At 42.6% G+C, this 17126-nt stretch overlaps 1 protein-coding gene across 6 annotated transcripts in view; it reads right to left on the bottom strand.

The window, feature by feature from the left end:
* The window catches only part of slc4a5b (solute carrier family 4 member 5b), a 35041-nt gene extending 21909 nt beyond the window's left edge, over nucleotides 1–13132 (bottom strand). For 2 of the 6 annotated variants that reach the window (XM_080476208.1, XM_080476209.1), the window contains exons 1-7: nucleotides 13043–13132; nucleotides 9069–9133; nucleotides 8008–8223; nucleotides 2664–2796; nucleotides 1417–1577; nucleotides 413–568; nucleotides 15–122 (exon numbers count right to left, since the gene is read on the bottom strand). In XM_080476208.1, the coding sequence (XP_080332334.1) occupies nucleotides 15–122; nucleotides 413–568; nucleotides 1417–1577; nucleotides 2664–2796; nucleotides 8008–8223; nucleotides 9069–9132 (838 nt within the window). In that variant the 5' untranslated portion in view covers nucleotide 9133; nucleotides 13043–13132. Of the gene's footprint in view, nucleotides 1–14; nucleotides 123–412; nucleotides 569–1416; nucleotides 1578–2663; nucleotides 2797–6341; nucleotides 6602–8007; nucleotides 8224–9068; nucleotides 9134–13042 lie in introns of those variants that run through there. The other 4 variants (XM_080476211.1, XM_080476210.1, XM_080476213.1 and 1 more) reach the window with 4 other exon arrangements.
* Between the last annotated feature and the right edge of the window lie 3994 nt (nucleotides 13133–17126).

Genomic DNA, 17126 nt, shown 5'->3' with positions numbered 1-17126 from the left:
AGGTGGAGACTCACGCAGGCGGCCAAGGCTGCTTGACTGCCGAGAGCGCAGGTCTTCACTGGAGCAGTGGATCCCAGAAGCTGAACTAGTGCAACGACTCAGATTAACCTGAGGACTACGGTCTGACAGAGGGGTGGCGGAGGTGGCGGAGGTGGCGGAGGTGGCGGAGGTGGCGGCGGCGGCAGCAGCAGCGGCAGCAGCAGAGACAACAATGAGCACAGAAGAGTTACGAGGGGAAGGTCAAGCAGGCGGCGGCGAGGCAGGAAACAAAGCCAGGACGTAATTTCAGACGAGTTTAGCTGATTGATAGATGAAACACCACACACACACACACACACACACACACACACACACACACACACACACACACACACACACACACACACACACACACACACACACACACACTCACTGGAAGACGTGTTGGAGGACTTCCCGATGTCCGCCAGCGAGCGGTGGATGGGCTTCTTGGTCTGGTGACGGTGCTTCCTGAGCAGGACGAAGATGATCTTCTCCTTCAGGTCCGGCGCCACCAGGCCGTCGGCGATCTGCCGATCTACGATCTCCTCTGGGAAACCACGTTCACAACGGTCACGTTCACAAAAGTATCAACGCTTTGGAGAAAAACTACAATGAATCCAGCAAATTGTACCATATTTTAAAGGGTCATATTATGCAACACTGATTTTCTAAAGGTTTTCCATCAGTACTAATCGTCCCCACACCTGGACTGACGCCCCAGAAGTGAAGACAGTCTGTCCTCTCTGTCCCTGGCTTGTTTCAGGTTTTAAAAATTGTGTTGCTCCAACCAGCCAATCAGAAATCAAACCCTATATAGTGTCATCGGGGGTTTAGCCAATCCCAATCAAGGTAGGCCCTCCCTTTGACTCCTCCCACAATTAGGCAGCTCTGCTCTGGCACATGGCACCACGAGAGGAAGTACTTCCTCCTCTTCCCAAGATGAGCATGTGTGGGCGGAGCCAGTCCAGCTCACACAGACACAGCAGATTCTGAATGCAGCTCCTATGATCCAATATTCAAATGGAGGAAAATCAAGGAGGAGCTAGAAACTTTGAATACTGAAGGTTTCTGGAGCGACCAGACCAGGAGGAGGAGGAGAACAGGAGGAGGAGGTGAACAGGAGGAGGCGAACAGGAGGAGGAGGAGAACTTTAATAAAAATGACTAGTTTGACCAGCATTATGCAATCACTGATTTCATCTACGTTATGGTTATCAAAGCCAAATTGCCATTTTCATGAAATTTGGCAAATATCCTTGATTATATCAAATACAGTGGTGCGACTCACCTACGACCTGTGACTCACCTACGACTTGTGACTCACCTACGATCTGTGACTCACCTACGACTTGTGACTCACCTACGACCTGCGACTCACCTACGACCTGCGACTCACCTACGATCTGCGGCAGCGAGTAGCCCTCCAGGTCCAGCAGGATGCTTCCGGTCTGCAGGCAGGTCCGCAGCTCAAAGAGGCTGTGCAGCGTCAGCGTGGAGACGTGGGGTTTGCTCCAGCGCTCTCCTCCCTCCTCCACCTTCTCCTCAAACTTCACCCACCTGCAGGGGGAGGGGAGAAGCTCTGACCCGGGACGAGAAGGAACCGTAGCTTTAAGGAGTTGAAGGAGAACGTCACTGTGACTCCGCCTCTCTTAGCAGTAAGAATTTATAGCAACGGATTATTAGACAGAAAAAAGAAACTCCGTTACGTTACTGAAGGTCCAGCGAGCGTCTTACATTGGACTTCCTGTCCTGCAGTTACAGTTTCACTAAACTCCTGTTTCTTGGAGAATGAAGCAGCTCGGTCATCCTGAACCATCTCCGTTCTCTCCGAGAGCAACAGCAACATTAGCATTAGCACTAGCATAGATTAGCATGAGAAGCAAAATGTTAGCTTCCCTTTCTAAGAGCGGTTTGCTTCCGTTGTCTTTTAATCTGAGCTGTCAAGAAGCGTGAATATCCAGATTATAGAGCATCTTCCTCCTGTAACATACAGATTATAGAGCATCTTCCTCCTCTATGATCCAGATTATAGTGCATATCCCTCCTCTATCATCCAGATTATAGAGCATCTTCCCCGACCAACATCCAATTTATAGAGCATCTTCCTCTTCTAACATCCAGATTATAGAGCATCTTCCTCCACCAACATCCAGTTTATAGAGTATCTTCCTCCAATAACATCCAGATTATAGAGCATCAGTGTCAGTAGACTTGAGTGAATCAGTCGTTAATCTGACCCACACGTTGGCAAAAGCTCAGCTAATTTGCCACGATAACAATAGTTTCCTAAATTGACACTATTAAAACAATCCAAGAATCTTCACCAACTATTCTAATATATAATCTTTAAAGGAGCAGCTGCTGACTGTAATCTGAAAGTAATCTCGTACCAAGTTATAAACACCTGCAGCCACATTGTGCTTCCAGTTCAACCTTCAACCTCTAAATCTGATCTAAAGTGACCTGAAATCCTAAACTAATGAAGCTGTGACCTTCTGACACCTGCAGTGTGTGTGTGTGTGTGTGTGTGTGTGTGCGTGTGTGTGTGTGTGTGTGTGTGTGTGTGTGTGTGTGTGTGTGTGTGTGTGTGTGTGTGTGTGTGTGTGTGTGTGTGTGTGTGTGTGTGTGTGTGTGTGTGTGTACCGAGCCGACTCTTTCCACTCCAGCTCGCCGCCCTCGTGCTGCAGTGTGTCCATCTCGGTGAAGATGGTGGGCGTCGGCTGGCCGTCATCGTCGCCCAGGATGTGGCGCAGCCGCTCTGCGGCGGGAGACACCGCTGGAGGATCGAGAAGTCGACGTCACACGCAGCATTAACAGATAAATGTGAATGCTGCCCGTCGGCAACATACCAGATTTCAGGTTGTGGTGCAAAAATGACGAGAGGTTTCAGGCCCTTCTTCACCTTCTAACATTTAACAAGTCAAAAAGCAGCGTTTTGGTTTCAGAAAAGTTTCTTGTTTACATTTTGAAAACGATGTTTGTTTACATGGAAATGGTAGAAAAAATAATAGTAGGTTTCATGTTGGGCCACTGTTGTTAGTTTCTGCAGTGAAACCACACACACACACACAGCAGAGAACAAAACGCTATAAACATCAACAACGGGAGAACACCGACATTCTAGTGGACAGACCACCAGGCTGGATTGTTTTTACGGTGACTGTCAAAATAAAAGTACCACGTCCCAGGAGAATATGGCCTGGGAGTCATGACACCACGGAGGAAAACTTGATCTGATTGGCTCTACTGAGCATGTGCAGAACGACTGTTCACTACAGCCGTGGTGCACATGACCAGAAGCAGCATTTCGGAAAAGTTGTGTTTCCCCCCGTTTCCATGGAAACGTTTTGACGCAAACAGAGCATTTTCAATCAGATGCATTTTCTCCCGTTTCCATAGAGACAGAGTCAGTCAGCATCTTCAAATCCAACTCTATCTCTCAAACTGTAACCTTAAGATGGATTTATTCGTTTGTTATCTGAGAGTCATTCAACTTTAATGAGAAATTTCATTTAATTCAATTCAACTTTATTAATCGAGCGCCGAAGACAACAAAGTCATTTCAGGGCACTTTTACAGAGTAAAGTCCATCAAAATGTTTAATTTATCAAATAAAATAAATGAAATAAAGTCTGATCCTTTTCCTTACGTCCATCTGAAATTCAGTGAGCAGGTGACTCAGCTCTCTAATGACTTTCTACATAATCTATCGGCCGCTAGCTTTTCTTTTTTTTTGTTCTAATTTGACACCGAACGGATCGATCTGCATTAACAGGCTGAGCCTGGAGGCGGTGGGGTCTGTGCTGCTCTTTGTTTCCCTGCTATCTGTCAGCACGGCGGGGAAAAGAGCCCGAATCCCTTTCCTGTCGCCCACTTTGTTCCTAAAAACCCCCTAAAACAATTCAAACGAGCCAAAAGAGTCATTAGAGTCGTGGATCAGAGCCGCTTCGGTTGGAGCCTCGTGCGACGGTGACGACTGCGACCCATCGACCGCTCGGGGGACGATTATGTAATCCCTGTTAATTGCGGCGCGGCGTGTAATTATAACACGATGCAATGTTTCCACCGTGTTTCCATGACCGTCTCGGGCTCGTCCCCGAGAGCGTCGGGTCAGAGAGCAGCTTTAATAACTCGGTAATCCCACCGGGAGGAATCCTACTTGTTTCAGATCCGCAGAGTTATGAGTCATTCTCAGGCCACTGGGTGAAGCACAGACTGTTGTTGACCTCTGACTGCTAATAAGTTGCACACTTTCATTTAAGCAGTATTTTTACAACAGTACACACTGTAATACTGTAATGTAACAGGAAGATTGCACAGGATTATGGGGCGACAGCTCAGGAACTCAACTCCAGAGTTTATAACTGAAGTTAAAGAAGTTTGAAGAGGTTGATTGGGTTAGACGGGACCAGTCGCAATGATGCCGGAAACACGTTAATTAGTAGCACGTTACTATTTCCAAACCATTAATCGGATTAAAGTTACTTCTCCAAGTCACTGTGCGTTACTATTGTAGCATTACTATTGTAGTGTTACCATTGTAGTGTAACTATTGTAGCATCACTATTGTAGCGTTACTATTGTAGCGTTACTATTGTAGTGTTACTATTGTAGCGTCACTACTGTAATGTTACTATTGTAGCGTTACTATTGTAGCGTTACTATTGTAGCGTCACTATTGTAGCGTCACTACTGTAATGTTACTATTGTAGCGTTACTATTGTAGCGTTACTATTGTAGCGCCACTATTGTAGCGTCACTACTGTAATGTTACTATTGTAGCGTTACTATTGTAGCGTTACTATTGTAGCATTACTATTGTAGCGTCACTATTGTAGCGTCACTACTGTAGCGTTACTATTGTAGCGTTACTATTGTAGCATTACTATTGTAGCGTCACTATTGTAGCGTCACTACTGTAATGTTACTATTGTAGCGTTACTATTGTAGCGTTACTATTGTAGCGTCACTATTGTAGCGTCACTACTGTAATGTTACTATTGTAGCGTTACTATTGTAGCGTTACTATTGTAGCGTCACTATTGTAGCGTCACTACTGTAGCGTCACTACTGTAGCGTCACTACTGTAATGTTACTATTGTAGCGTTACTATTGTAGCGTTACTATTGTAGCGTTACTATTGTAGCGTTACTATTGTAGCGTTACTATTGTAATGTTACTATTGTAGCATTACTATTGTAGCGTTACTATTGTAGCGTCACTATTGTAGCGTCACTACTGTAATGTTACTATTGTAGCGTCACTATTGTAGCGTCACTACTGTAGCGTCACTACTGTAGCGTCACTACTGTAATGTTACTATTGTAGCGTTACTATTGTAGCGTCACTACTGTAGCGTCACTACTGTAGCGTCACTACTGTAATGTTACTATTGTAGCGTTACTATTGTAGCGTTACTTTTGTAGTACTGCTTCTTCCAAACGGACACACACACACACACACACACACACACACACACACACACACACACACACACACACACACACACACACACACACACACACACACACACACAGTGGCCGCATGCTCACATGACCCGCCCCCTTCTCCACTCTCAGCCAATCACAGGCCAGCTCGCTGTAAAGGCGAGTTCAGGAAACACAAACAAATCAGAACCAACAAACTTCCTCACTAAACCTTAACATTGCATCAAGAACACAACTGCAGAGACGTTACACTACTTTTGTAATTTTCTTGAGTAAAAAGATATATTGGCAGGAAGCCCCGCCCCTTTTATTAAATCAATCAATCAATTAAAGACTTGATTTGTCCTCGGGGTATCAATTAAAAGGTTGCATAGAAAAGGCAGTGCAAATAAATAAATAGATCTTTATTTTCAAGATTTCGATCATCATGATTAATCTGTTGCCATGGAGACGCTCCTGCCTCAGTGTTTCACACAGTAACGTAGCTACCTAGTTAGCATCGATATGAGCTAATGGATAACATGCAAACTCTGTTCCGCAAACAGACGTGGCGTTGGCCAACGTGCGCTCTACCGAGTGTAGCTCTAGTTTATTATTGAAATCAACATTATGACTGAGTCCCGAAGCAAAATATTTCAAGTAAATTAAGCTACAAGTCACCGAAAACGATCTAAAAACTCGATGATTTATAAAAACTCTATTAGACCCTCAGAGAGACGGAGTTTAGGCATCAGCTTTCCTTAGATTCAATAAATGTAGTTTTAATTTAGATGCGACTGACGTGAGCTATCATGTTGGCCATGCTAACTCGGTTTCCGCAAACAGACGTGTCGTTGGCGACGGTCTGCGCTCTACCGAGTGTAGCTCTAGTTACCTATTTGGGAGCCGGGCAAGGTCCAGCGGGAGGACGTGACGGAGGGAAGGGAAACTCCAGAGTCCTGCATGCCGACCTGGATCTTTCCGATACGAAACCGATCGAACGGCGTCTCCAGATCCTTCGGTTTTGCCTCCGTCAGGTCGAGGTCAAAAGTCTCGACCTCTTCCCGCGGTGACGTGGCGACTCTGATTCCACACCGTCTCACAGACGTCCTCTCAGCTCCGGTAGAAAACCCACCACGGTCTCCAGAGCAGCAAACAGCCCGAGGCTTTAAGAGGGTCGACACACACCACAGGGCTCTCCAGTACTCTCCTCCCACACACACACACACACACACACACACACACACACACACACACACACACACACACACACACACACACTCTCACGCAACAGAAGAAAGGCCTGGGAAACGTCCTCAGAACTCTGCCACCCCAAACGGTCCTGCGTTGCCCCCCTGCAGCCGCCAACCTCCACGTAAAGACTTTATAGGAATCCAGATGAGAAGGGAAATACAAAGCATACCAAAATAACACACACACACACACACACACACACACACACACACACACACACACACACACACACACACACACACACACACACACACACAGCTTGGAGTTCCTCAGCTCTAATCAGCTTACGGGCTTCAGACTTCACGGGGGCCGCGCCGCGCCGCGCCGCGCCGCGCCGCGCCGCGCCGCGCCGCAAAAGAATATTGGTCACAAACACGACGGGGAGTTTCACCTCGTCACGCTCTGGTAACGCAAGAAAACTAACGGCTCGGATCAGTTTAAGGTGCGAATGTTAAATTTTTATCCAAACTAACTTCCGTTAAAGTTCCTCTACTAGAATCCAGACGGGAACAAATGTAGGATCCAGTTTTAGTTGTTGATGTTCGTCGATGTTCGTCACTAAAACGTCGTCTAAAACTTCCGGAAGGAAATTTATCATCACGTGAATTTTCAGCTTTTAAAATGAACGGAACTTCCCTGGTTTGTTGTTACCTTGGTGTCACTGAAACTCCAGATTATAGAGCATCTTCCTCCTGTGACATGCAGATTATGGAGCATCTTCCTCCTGTAACATGCAGATTATGGAGCATCTTCCTCTAACATGCAGATTATGGAGCATCTTCCTGTAGCATGCAGATTATAGAGCATCTTCCTCCCACTAACATCTGGATTATAGAGCATCTCCCCCTCTAACATCCAGATTATAGAGCATCTTCCTCCTCTAACATCCAGATCATAGAGCATCTTCCGCCTCTAACATCCAGATTATAGAGCATCTTCCTCCCACTAACATCTGGATTATAGAGCATCTTCCGCCTCTAACATTCAGATTATAAAGCATCTTCTCCCTAACATAAAGAATATGGAGCATCTTTGTCTAACATCCAGATTACAGAGCATCTTCCTCTAACACCCAGATTATAGAGCACATTCCTCCACTAAGATCCAGATAATAGAGCATCTTCTTCCATCTAACATTCAGATTATAGAGCATCTTCTTCCCTCTAACATCCAGATTATAGAGAATCTTCTTCCCTCTATCATCCAGATTATAGAGCGTCTCCCTCTCATACAAGAGAACACAAGAGTTACCAGTAACTAGTAACTGTAATCCCGTGCCCTTTACGAGGCACCAGGTGACCTCTGACCTGAGGGGTCAGCGAGCTCTTGCCGCTCGCTGCCTCCGTCCTCGTCGTAGTGCTCGTCCCGGTCGTGGTAGCGCCCCCGGTGGCCGTGCTCGCAGTGCGTGTGGTGGTCGTAGTGGGCGTGTCGGGCCTCGCGCTCGGGGTCGCTGGCGTAGGAGTGGTGGCGGCGCCGTTTCCGTCTGTGTGAGGCCGGGACGCCGATGTAGAACGGCTGCGGCTCTGAGGCAGACGGACAGACGGATCGATCGTGAGGCAGGAAGCTGATCTGCTGCTTTTAATCGGCTTTTTTCTAATAATCTACTTTCATCCTCATTTTCATTTTGATTTTTGCAGTTTGGGATTTTTGACTCTCAATGTTATTTAGAATTTAGAAAAATATCTTTGATTATCAACATTTTTCAGTTTTTTCCCTCGAATATTTGTTGAATTTGTTGCTTTAATGTATATTCTTAATTTGTTTGTAAAGCACTGTGTAATTCCTTGCTCCATAAAATAATCTGCCTTGCTTTATTTTAACGTATAATTTAAAATGTTTTATGATTTTATTCAACATTTCTTTGATGTATTTTAACATATTCCAACCTATACTTTTAACACATTCTTCATTCTCAACATTTTCTTTTACTGCTCAATACTTGTTCTAATTTGATCTGTAATTTCATTCATTCATTTGTTCGTATCTTTCTAATCTCATTAATTTTGTTTTAAACATGTTTTAACTGAAAACACTTATTTTCCTGAATAAATTAGCGTCTTACTGCTAAACGTCTTTCTCAACATTCCGATAACGTACTTGCAAGTATGTGACTAGGTACTTGGAAGTACGTAGTCACCAAGTATGCACTCGTATACTTCCAAGTATGTACTTGGAAGTACGTACCAGCCAAGTAGGCACGTACATACTTGCAAACACGTATTTGGCGAGTACGTACTCGCCAAGAACCTCTGTACTTGGCGAGTGTGTAGTTATAAGTATGTACTCGCCAAGTATGTATTTCCAAAGTGCATAGGTACTCGCCAAGAGCCTCTGTACGTAAAAATGGGTTTTGTTTGTTTTCGCTCACCGTCGTCGTCGTCATAGCGATTGTGTCCTCTGCTCCTCGACCGCTGCCAGTCATGGTGGTCCATCCTGCGAGAGACATGGCGAGGAAGGTCAGACCGCGATGGACTCAGACACTGCGACCCGTTTGTGTGTGTGTGTGTGTGTGTGTGTGTGTGTGTGTGTGTGTGTGTGTGTGTGTGTGTGTGTGTGTGTGTGTGTGTGTGTGTGTGTGTGTGTGTTTCTTTGGCGAGGGAATCCTCTTGACCCGACAGCGACCCGTCCTGCGGCGTGCGGGCCGCGGAGCCACATGGCAGCACATGTGCTGACAGAGCGGCTGCTGTCGATAGGTGACGAGAGGAAAACTCGATGTGGACCCCCAGAAGCCCCAGAGGAGCAGGACGCCGCCGAAACCAGGGGGAGGAACTGGAGGAACAAGCCGGGAATTCCCAATTTGAACTGGGAGTTTTGGACCCGTGGGTGGGTTTAATTTTTCTGTCTTTAGTATTTCTGTGGTCAGATTTGGGTTTTTCTGGTTGTTGTGTCGAAGTTTTCCATGTTTTTATGATACTTTGATCTGGACGTTCCTAATAATTTAGGATTGTTCTGTCGTCTTTACGGTTTTGCTTGGAGGCCGTGAAGCTGCGACGCCATCTTCAGCGTTGGTCCAGCGACCGCTGTTGTGTAATCACATTACATACGGGTGTCGTTATGGAGCGTTCACAACCCCGCCGACATTGTAACTGTACTCTGCGGTGGGACTCTGGGAACAGAGTTACTGTACTGCCCTATCCGGTACCGTAATATCCCGTATCATCTTGTACTCTACCATCCCGTACCAACCCGTACCATCCCATACCATCCCGTACCAACCCGTACCAACCTATCCTGTACCGTAATATCCCGTATCATCTTGTACTCTACCATCCCGTACCATCCCGTACAATCCCGTACCAACCCGTACCATCCCGTACCAACCCGTACCATCCCATACCATCCCGTACCAACCCGTACCAACCTATCCTGTACCGTAATATCCCGTATCATCTTGTACTCTACCATCCCGTACTATCCCGTACCATCCCGTACCTTACCGTACCATCCCGTACCATCCCGTACCATGCCGTACCAACCTATCCTGGACTGTACCATACTATCTTGTACCATACCGTACAGTGCTATCCTATACCGAACATCCCGTACCATCCCATGCCTTACTGGACGTACCATCCTGTACTGTAATATCCTGTACCATCCCATGCCGTACTGTACCAAACCATCCCGTCCCGTCCCGTACTATCCTGTACCATACCATACCATTCTATACTGCACCATACCGTACTGTAGTATGCTGTACAATACTATCCCGTACCGTACTATCTCGTACCAACCCGTACCAACCCGTACCAACCCGTACCAACCCGTACCAACCCGTACCAACCCGTACCATACCATCCTGTATCGTACCGTACTATCCCGTACCGTACTATCTCGTACCAACCCGTACCAACCCGTACCAAACCATCCTGTATCATACTGTACTGTACCGTACCGTACTATCCCATACCATCCCATACCGTACTGTACTGTACCGTGCCATCCTGTACCATGCCATACCGTACTATCCCGTACTGTACTATCCCGTACCATACTATCCTGTACCATACCGTAACATACCGTACTGTACTGTACCATACCGTACTGTACTATCCCGTACCTTCCCACTCCGGCACGTACTGCACAGTGGGACCGAGACTAAAGTGTCCTTGAGCAAGTCACTGAACCCATAATAATAATAATAATAATAATAATGATGATGATGATGATGATGATGATGATGATGATGATGATGATGATAATTATTATTATTATTATTATTATTGTTATTGTTGTTGTTGTTGTTGTTGTTGTTGTTATTATTATTATTGTCATAAGAAGAAGAAGTATATAAATGGATACCATTTATTACTCTTATTTTGATTGTTTTAAGGCCTTAGTTTCTTTTTACTAATTAAACGTGTGGCTGCTTTTTCTCCTCAGAGCCTTTTTAAGAATCTATTAGTTGATGATGGATCATCTTTTGCTGGATTTTCACATCATATTCACTTTCTCTTCAATTCTTTATACATTTTATGAGCTGGTGGTGAGAGTGGAACCGGTGACTGGAACCACAGCAGTGACTGGGGGGGGGGGGGGGGGGGGGGGGCGATGAGCATGAATAATCCATCTCAATATAAAGTCTATTTTCTATTTGATTTATGATCGCAGTTCCTGTTGTGTAGAAGCTGTAACAGAGCTCATGTATTGGTGTCCGGGCCAGTTATGTAATCCATCAATAAGTAAACAATCCTGATGTTTAATCCAGATTACGACTTGAATTAAAAGAGGGAGCCGCGCGGCCATATGTAGGGTTGATCAGTGGGATGTTGGATGTAAATCCATACATCTGAACGTCCGTACGTCTGAACGTCTGAACGTCCGCTGTGGTGACACACGTTGGTCTTTTCTGTGGCTGATTTCAGGGACTTTTCCAGGCTGATCAATACGTGTCATTTCTGATCGCTAACAAGTCCCTGAGCCCTGATCAGTGACTGTGAAGGACAGTCACACACACACACACACACACACACACACACACACACACACACACACACACACACACACACACACACACACACACTAAACAACTTCCGGAGGGGAAACCGATTTATAATTTCATGTCAAAAAAGCAGATTAAATGACAATAAATCACTATATATCACAAAATTACTATATATATATACTATACTATATATATATATATATATATATATATATATATATATATACGATTCTATTGAACATTATGTGTTTGTAACCATGTAGTTCCATCACATTTGCATAAAACCCTTTTTTTTAATGTATTAAACCTTCATGTGAGATCAACTATTAAAATCTGTCTCTGAGTGATCATGAAAACCTTGAAGTAATCAGATTAGTTTAATAAAACTAATAAAAAAGGGTTTTATTTTGCGCATTTCACATTTTGGGTGTTTAATTGATTTAATACTTTAACCAGTTAAACTAAGTTTCATGTCTGTTGTGTCACTTTTTGAGTTTTTAAAGTTGATTTGTCACTAATTGTCAGATATATATATTTATATATAAAATTACTCTAACACTAATGTTCTGCTCTTTGTTTATTTTCGGGGGGTTCGTTTCTCAGCTCTGTGGTGTATTCTATTCTTTCCTTGATTTGTTTGTCATGCAATGTGGTCATTTGTGTGTTTTTGTACAAGTTTAGCATGATATCTTGAAGTAGTTCTACAGTAACAGATATGCAGGAGTTCTCAGGGTTTTCTTTGCCCTCAGTGCAGACTATCAGGGGTCCTGTCCTCTCTCAACACGTCTCAGTCCTCAAGTGAGCCTGCAAGTCCAACACGGATGGCAAAGAAAACCAAGAGTTTCACACACAGATGAAGATGCAGGCAGGAATCATCAGGTGTGTTTTTCTAAACCCTCAGTATGGACTGACAGGCTTATGATTGTCTGGACCTGAAGTGAGCCTGCCAGCCAGGACTGAGGACAGAATCAGGTTTAGACTCCCTATTTGTCTTCATTTCTTTTACTTTTTCTTTATTTTTTCAATCAGCCAAGCAGAATCAGATGTTTTTCATTAACAAGGAAGATTTTAGCTCATTTATTGTCAAAAAGGTTTGAGAAACAGTCTTACTGAACGCTTTTTACTTACTTAACGGCTGGATGAGCACTATTACAAATATTTCAGTGTGAAACAATAAACATGATGTTGGGATTAAGGGAAGTTTTGTTTGTAAAAAAAGATCTATTCCTGTAATCTGCAGGATTCACTAATGGTTCTGCTTGAAGTTTAACAAAAATAAAGCTTAAAAAAAATAAAAACAGATTCTACTGATTCACATGCTGCAGTCAAACTAAACGGAACGAACGCTTTTGTGTTAAATCTGTAAAAGTAAAAGTGAAATAAAGTCGGCGTCTCACCTGATTCCAGAGAAGTCGAGGCGAAGTGAAGATTAAAATCAGAGAGGAAATAAAATGATGCGACTGAACAGCGACGAGCTCCGAGTGACTGAACACGACCTCTGTGACTGGAGAGGGTCACAGCGTGTGTGTGTGTGTGTGTGTGTGTGTGTGTGTGTGTGTGTGTGTGTGTGTGTGTGTGTGTGTGTGTGTGTTTGTCGGATCGATGCGGCGTCCATTCACATTTTTTTCCTCTCCTCTCCCTCGGAGGGAAAAACCAGTGGAGTACTTTTACTGGAGTACTGCAGTTAAAGTAGAGATTACTCAGTTTTTATCAGTTCCTCCTGCAGACATTAATGTGAGACGTGTTTTCTAACGAGGTGGAGACGGATCTTTACTGTCTGATCCCCAATGAGGACGGGCCTCCACCAGGGGTCACTGGGTTTGACCTTTGACCCCCATCAGCTCCCTGGAGCGCCTTAATATAGCCGCACCTCCTTTATATACATATACTGAAGCAGCTCCTCCACCTTAAACGCTGCATTCTAATGCATTGTGGACTGAATACTACATTGTGGACTGAATACTACATTGTGGACTAAATACTACATTATGGACTGAATATTACATTGTGGACTGAATACTACATTGTGGACTAAATACTACATTATGGACTGAATATTACATTGTGGACTGAATACTACATTGTGGACTGAATACTACATTGTGGACTGAATATTACATTGTGGACTAAATACTACATTGTGGAGTGAATACTACATTGTAGATTGTATACTACATTGTGGACTAAATACTACATTGTGGACTGAATACTACATTGTGGACTGAATATTACATTGTGGACTGAATACTACATTGTTGGACTAAATACTACATTGTGGACTAAATACTACATTGTGGACTGAATATTACATTGTGGACTAAATACTACATTGTGGACTGAATACTACATTGTGGACTGAATATTACATTGTGGACTGAATACTACATTGTGGACTGAATATTACATTGTGGACTGAATACTACATTGTGGACTGAATACTACATTGTGGACTGAATATTACATTGTGGACTGAATACTACATTGTTGGACTAAATACTACATTGTGGACTAAATACTACATTGTGGACTGAATACTACATTGTGGACTGAATATTACATTGTGGACTAAATACTACATTGTGGAGTGAATACTACATTGTAGATTGTATACTACATTGTGGACTAAATACTACATTGTGGACTGAATACTACATTGTGGACTGAATATTACATTGTGGACTGAATACTACATTGTTGGACTAAATACTACATTGTGGACTAAATACTACATTGTGGACTGAATATTACATTGTGGACTAAATACTACATTGTGGACTGAATACTACATTGTGGACTGAATATTACATTGTGGACTGAATACTACATTGTGGACTGAATATTACATTGTGGACTGAATACTACATTGTGGACTGAATACTACATTGTGGACTGAATATTACATTGTGGACTGAATACTACATTGTTGGACTAAATACTACATTGTGGACTAAATACTACATTGTGGAATGAATACTACATTGTGGACTAAATACTACATTGTGGACTGAATACTACATTGTGGACTGAATATTACATTGTGGACTGAATACTACATTGTTGGACTAAATACTACATTGTGGACTAAATACTACATTGTGGACTGAATATTACATTGTGGACTAAATACTACATTGTGGACTGAATACTACATTGTGGACTGAATATTACATTGTGGAGTGAATACTACATTGTGGACTGAATACTACATTGTGAGATGTGATAAATTGTAGGACCAGTTGATATTAAACAAAGGAAACACCAAATACATTAAAAAAGCACATAAATGAACCAATATAAAGACATAGAAAATATATATACACATGTATATAATATATGCAAAGAGGTATACAAAATAAATACTACATAAAATGTTACTTCAGGGGTCACATACAGTCCAGTTTCATCTTGAATGGCCGGGGCAGTAAAATATTGTTATAATAAACTTTAAATTTACACTTTAAAGTTTTGCTTTACGTACACAGAGTACATAATGAAACTGTCTGAACGTTGCAAGATCAATCAGTTAGTACTGAAAATGACTATAATCTTTTAATGAAATATTCTGCTGCAAAATACAGTGAAATGTAAAAAATAAAACCTATAAATCCTATATATTTCTTTTCTACCTCCAATGTAGGAACTGATGGTTTTATCTTGCTGACATGCTTCCACAGTCCTCCTCAGAGTGTCATCTGACGTGTGTTAGCCACGCCCCCTATCACCTGGTCACGCCCCCTGTCGCCTGGCCACGCCCCAGTTCTCGGACCACGCCCCCCCCCCCCCCGTCATCCGATGGTCCCCTGCAGAATGGAGTCCCAGGGCTGCAAGAGGGTGTAGGCCCCCTCGCCTATTGGGTCGTTATGGATGGTCCACCGCCACCAGTCAGGAAAAGAGTATATAGCTTCAGCTTCAGCTGCTGACAAACTTCCACCGATGCCATTTTTTGACAATTTCAACTTTTTCTTGGGACCGCAGACAATTTTAAAGCAGATGGATTTTTCTTAATCGCGTCAGGGGGGAAACTGTTCAGCTCAAATCTCCTGCGTCAGCGATTTGCTCCTGCCGTCAAGGACAACCGGAAGACAGAACATAGTGTGCCAGGAACTGTTGGGGAGTAGCGTCCCGACAATCGGTCCAGACCCGATAACGTGATACCAGAGACACCAGATGACGAGGGTTCGTTCCCACCAACACAACCGACACCAACGTCAAGACCGGGGAAGATTCCGCCTCCTTCAAACTCTTCTTCCTCCTGTACACCAGGAACTTTTTCTAAAAGCTTCTAAACACCAAAGACAAAAAAACATCCTGTTCGGATTATACATCTTAGGTCCACACGATCTTTATTCTCCTTTATTCTTAAAAAGTTTACCGTCCACACGGTAAACATCTGCTTCTTTGCGACACCATGAAAACTACTCAAAATGATGTAGTACACATGCCAGGAACATAGGTGGCGTTGTAACACTGCAACAGAAATACACAAAAAAAAATCTTCGTATTGGAGAAAAAGAATAATACGCGATAAATGTGAACGATCGAGAGAAAACCCGACATTCGTACAGACACCATTTGGTCCACTAGTGGGTGCTGTTGGTTGTTTTTGTAATGAAACCACACACATGCGTATAAACGTCAACAACGTTAGGAAGCAAACTGCAAAGAAGTTCAACATAGGAAAACAGCGCTAAAGGAAGTAAAGCTCTTTTCTTTCCAAAATAATGGAAATATAAATGTAAAATAAACTTTATATTCTTTGTCTGTGGGCAAATATAATACAAACAAACAAAGAAGTAACAATATAATACACTGTATAAGTAACACTGTATTGTTACATACACAAAATGATTATTATTATTAGTATTATTGTTATTATTATTATTATTATTATTAGTATTATTTCTGACAAGTTAAGACATAATATGTGCAAGCACATACACACACTAATACACATATATACTTACCTACATATTCATATACAAACTATATATATATATATGGGTTTTTTTATTTTACAACACACTGCGTTGCCGTCATTTTTATTTCTAAGAAATGTGAATAATCGCGGTAGAACTGTAAATATAAATGGTCACGAATCAACATAACAGTAGCACGTGAACGTGTGTGCGGCTGTTTCACCAGCAGAGGGCAGTAGAACTCTGTGTTGCACTCCTACATGACGCTGGACATGATTTCACCATGTGTAAAGTTAAAAAGGCAGAATTTACCACTTAAATTCCTGTTTTGGTAGGTTTGTTTATTTTTATTTTGACTTGTTATTCATATTATATTATTTTATTTTTATATTTTTACATTCACGTGTGTTATATAATAATAATAATAATAATAATAATAATAATAATAATAATAATAATAATAATAATAATGATAATAGTAATAATAATAATAATAATAGTAATAATGATAATAATAGTAATAATGATAATAATGATATTAATAATAGTAATGATAATAATAATA

This window comes from Lipophrys pholis (assembly GCF_963383615.2).
Source record: "Lipophrys pholis genome assembly, chromosome: 12".
Lineage (NCBI taxonomy): Eukaryota > Metazoa > Chordata > Actinopteri > Blenniiformes > Blenniidae > Lipophrys > Lipophrys pholis.
Note: the sequence above shows the minus strand (reverse complement) of the source record. Positions and strands in the feature narration are given on the sequence as shown.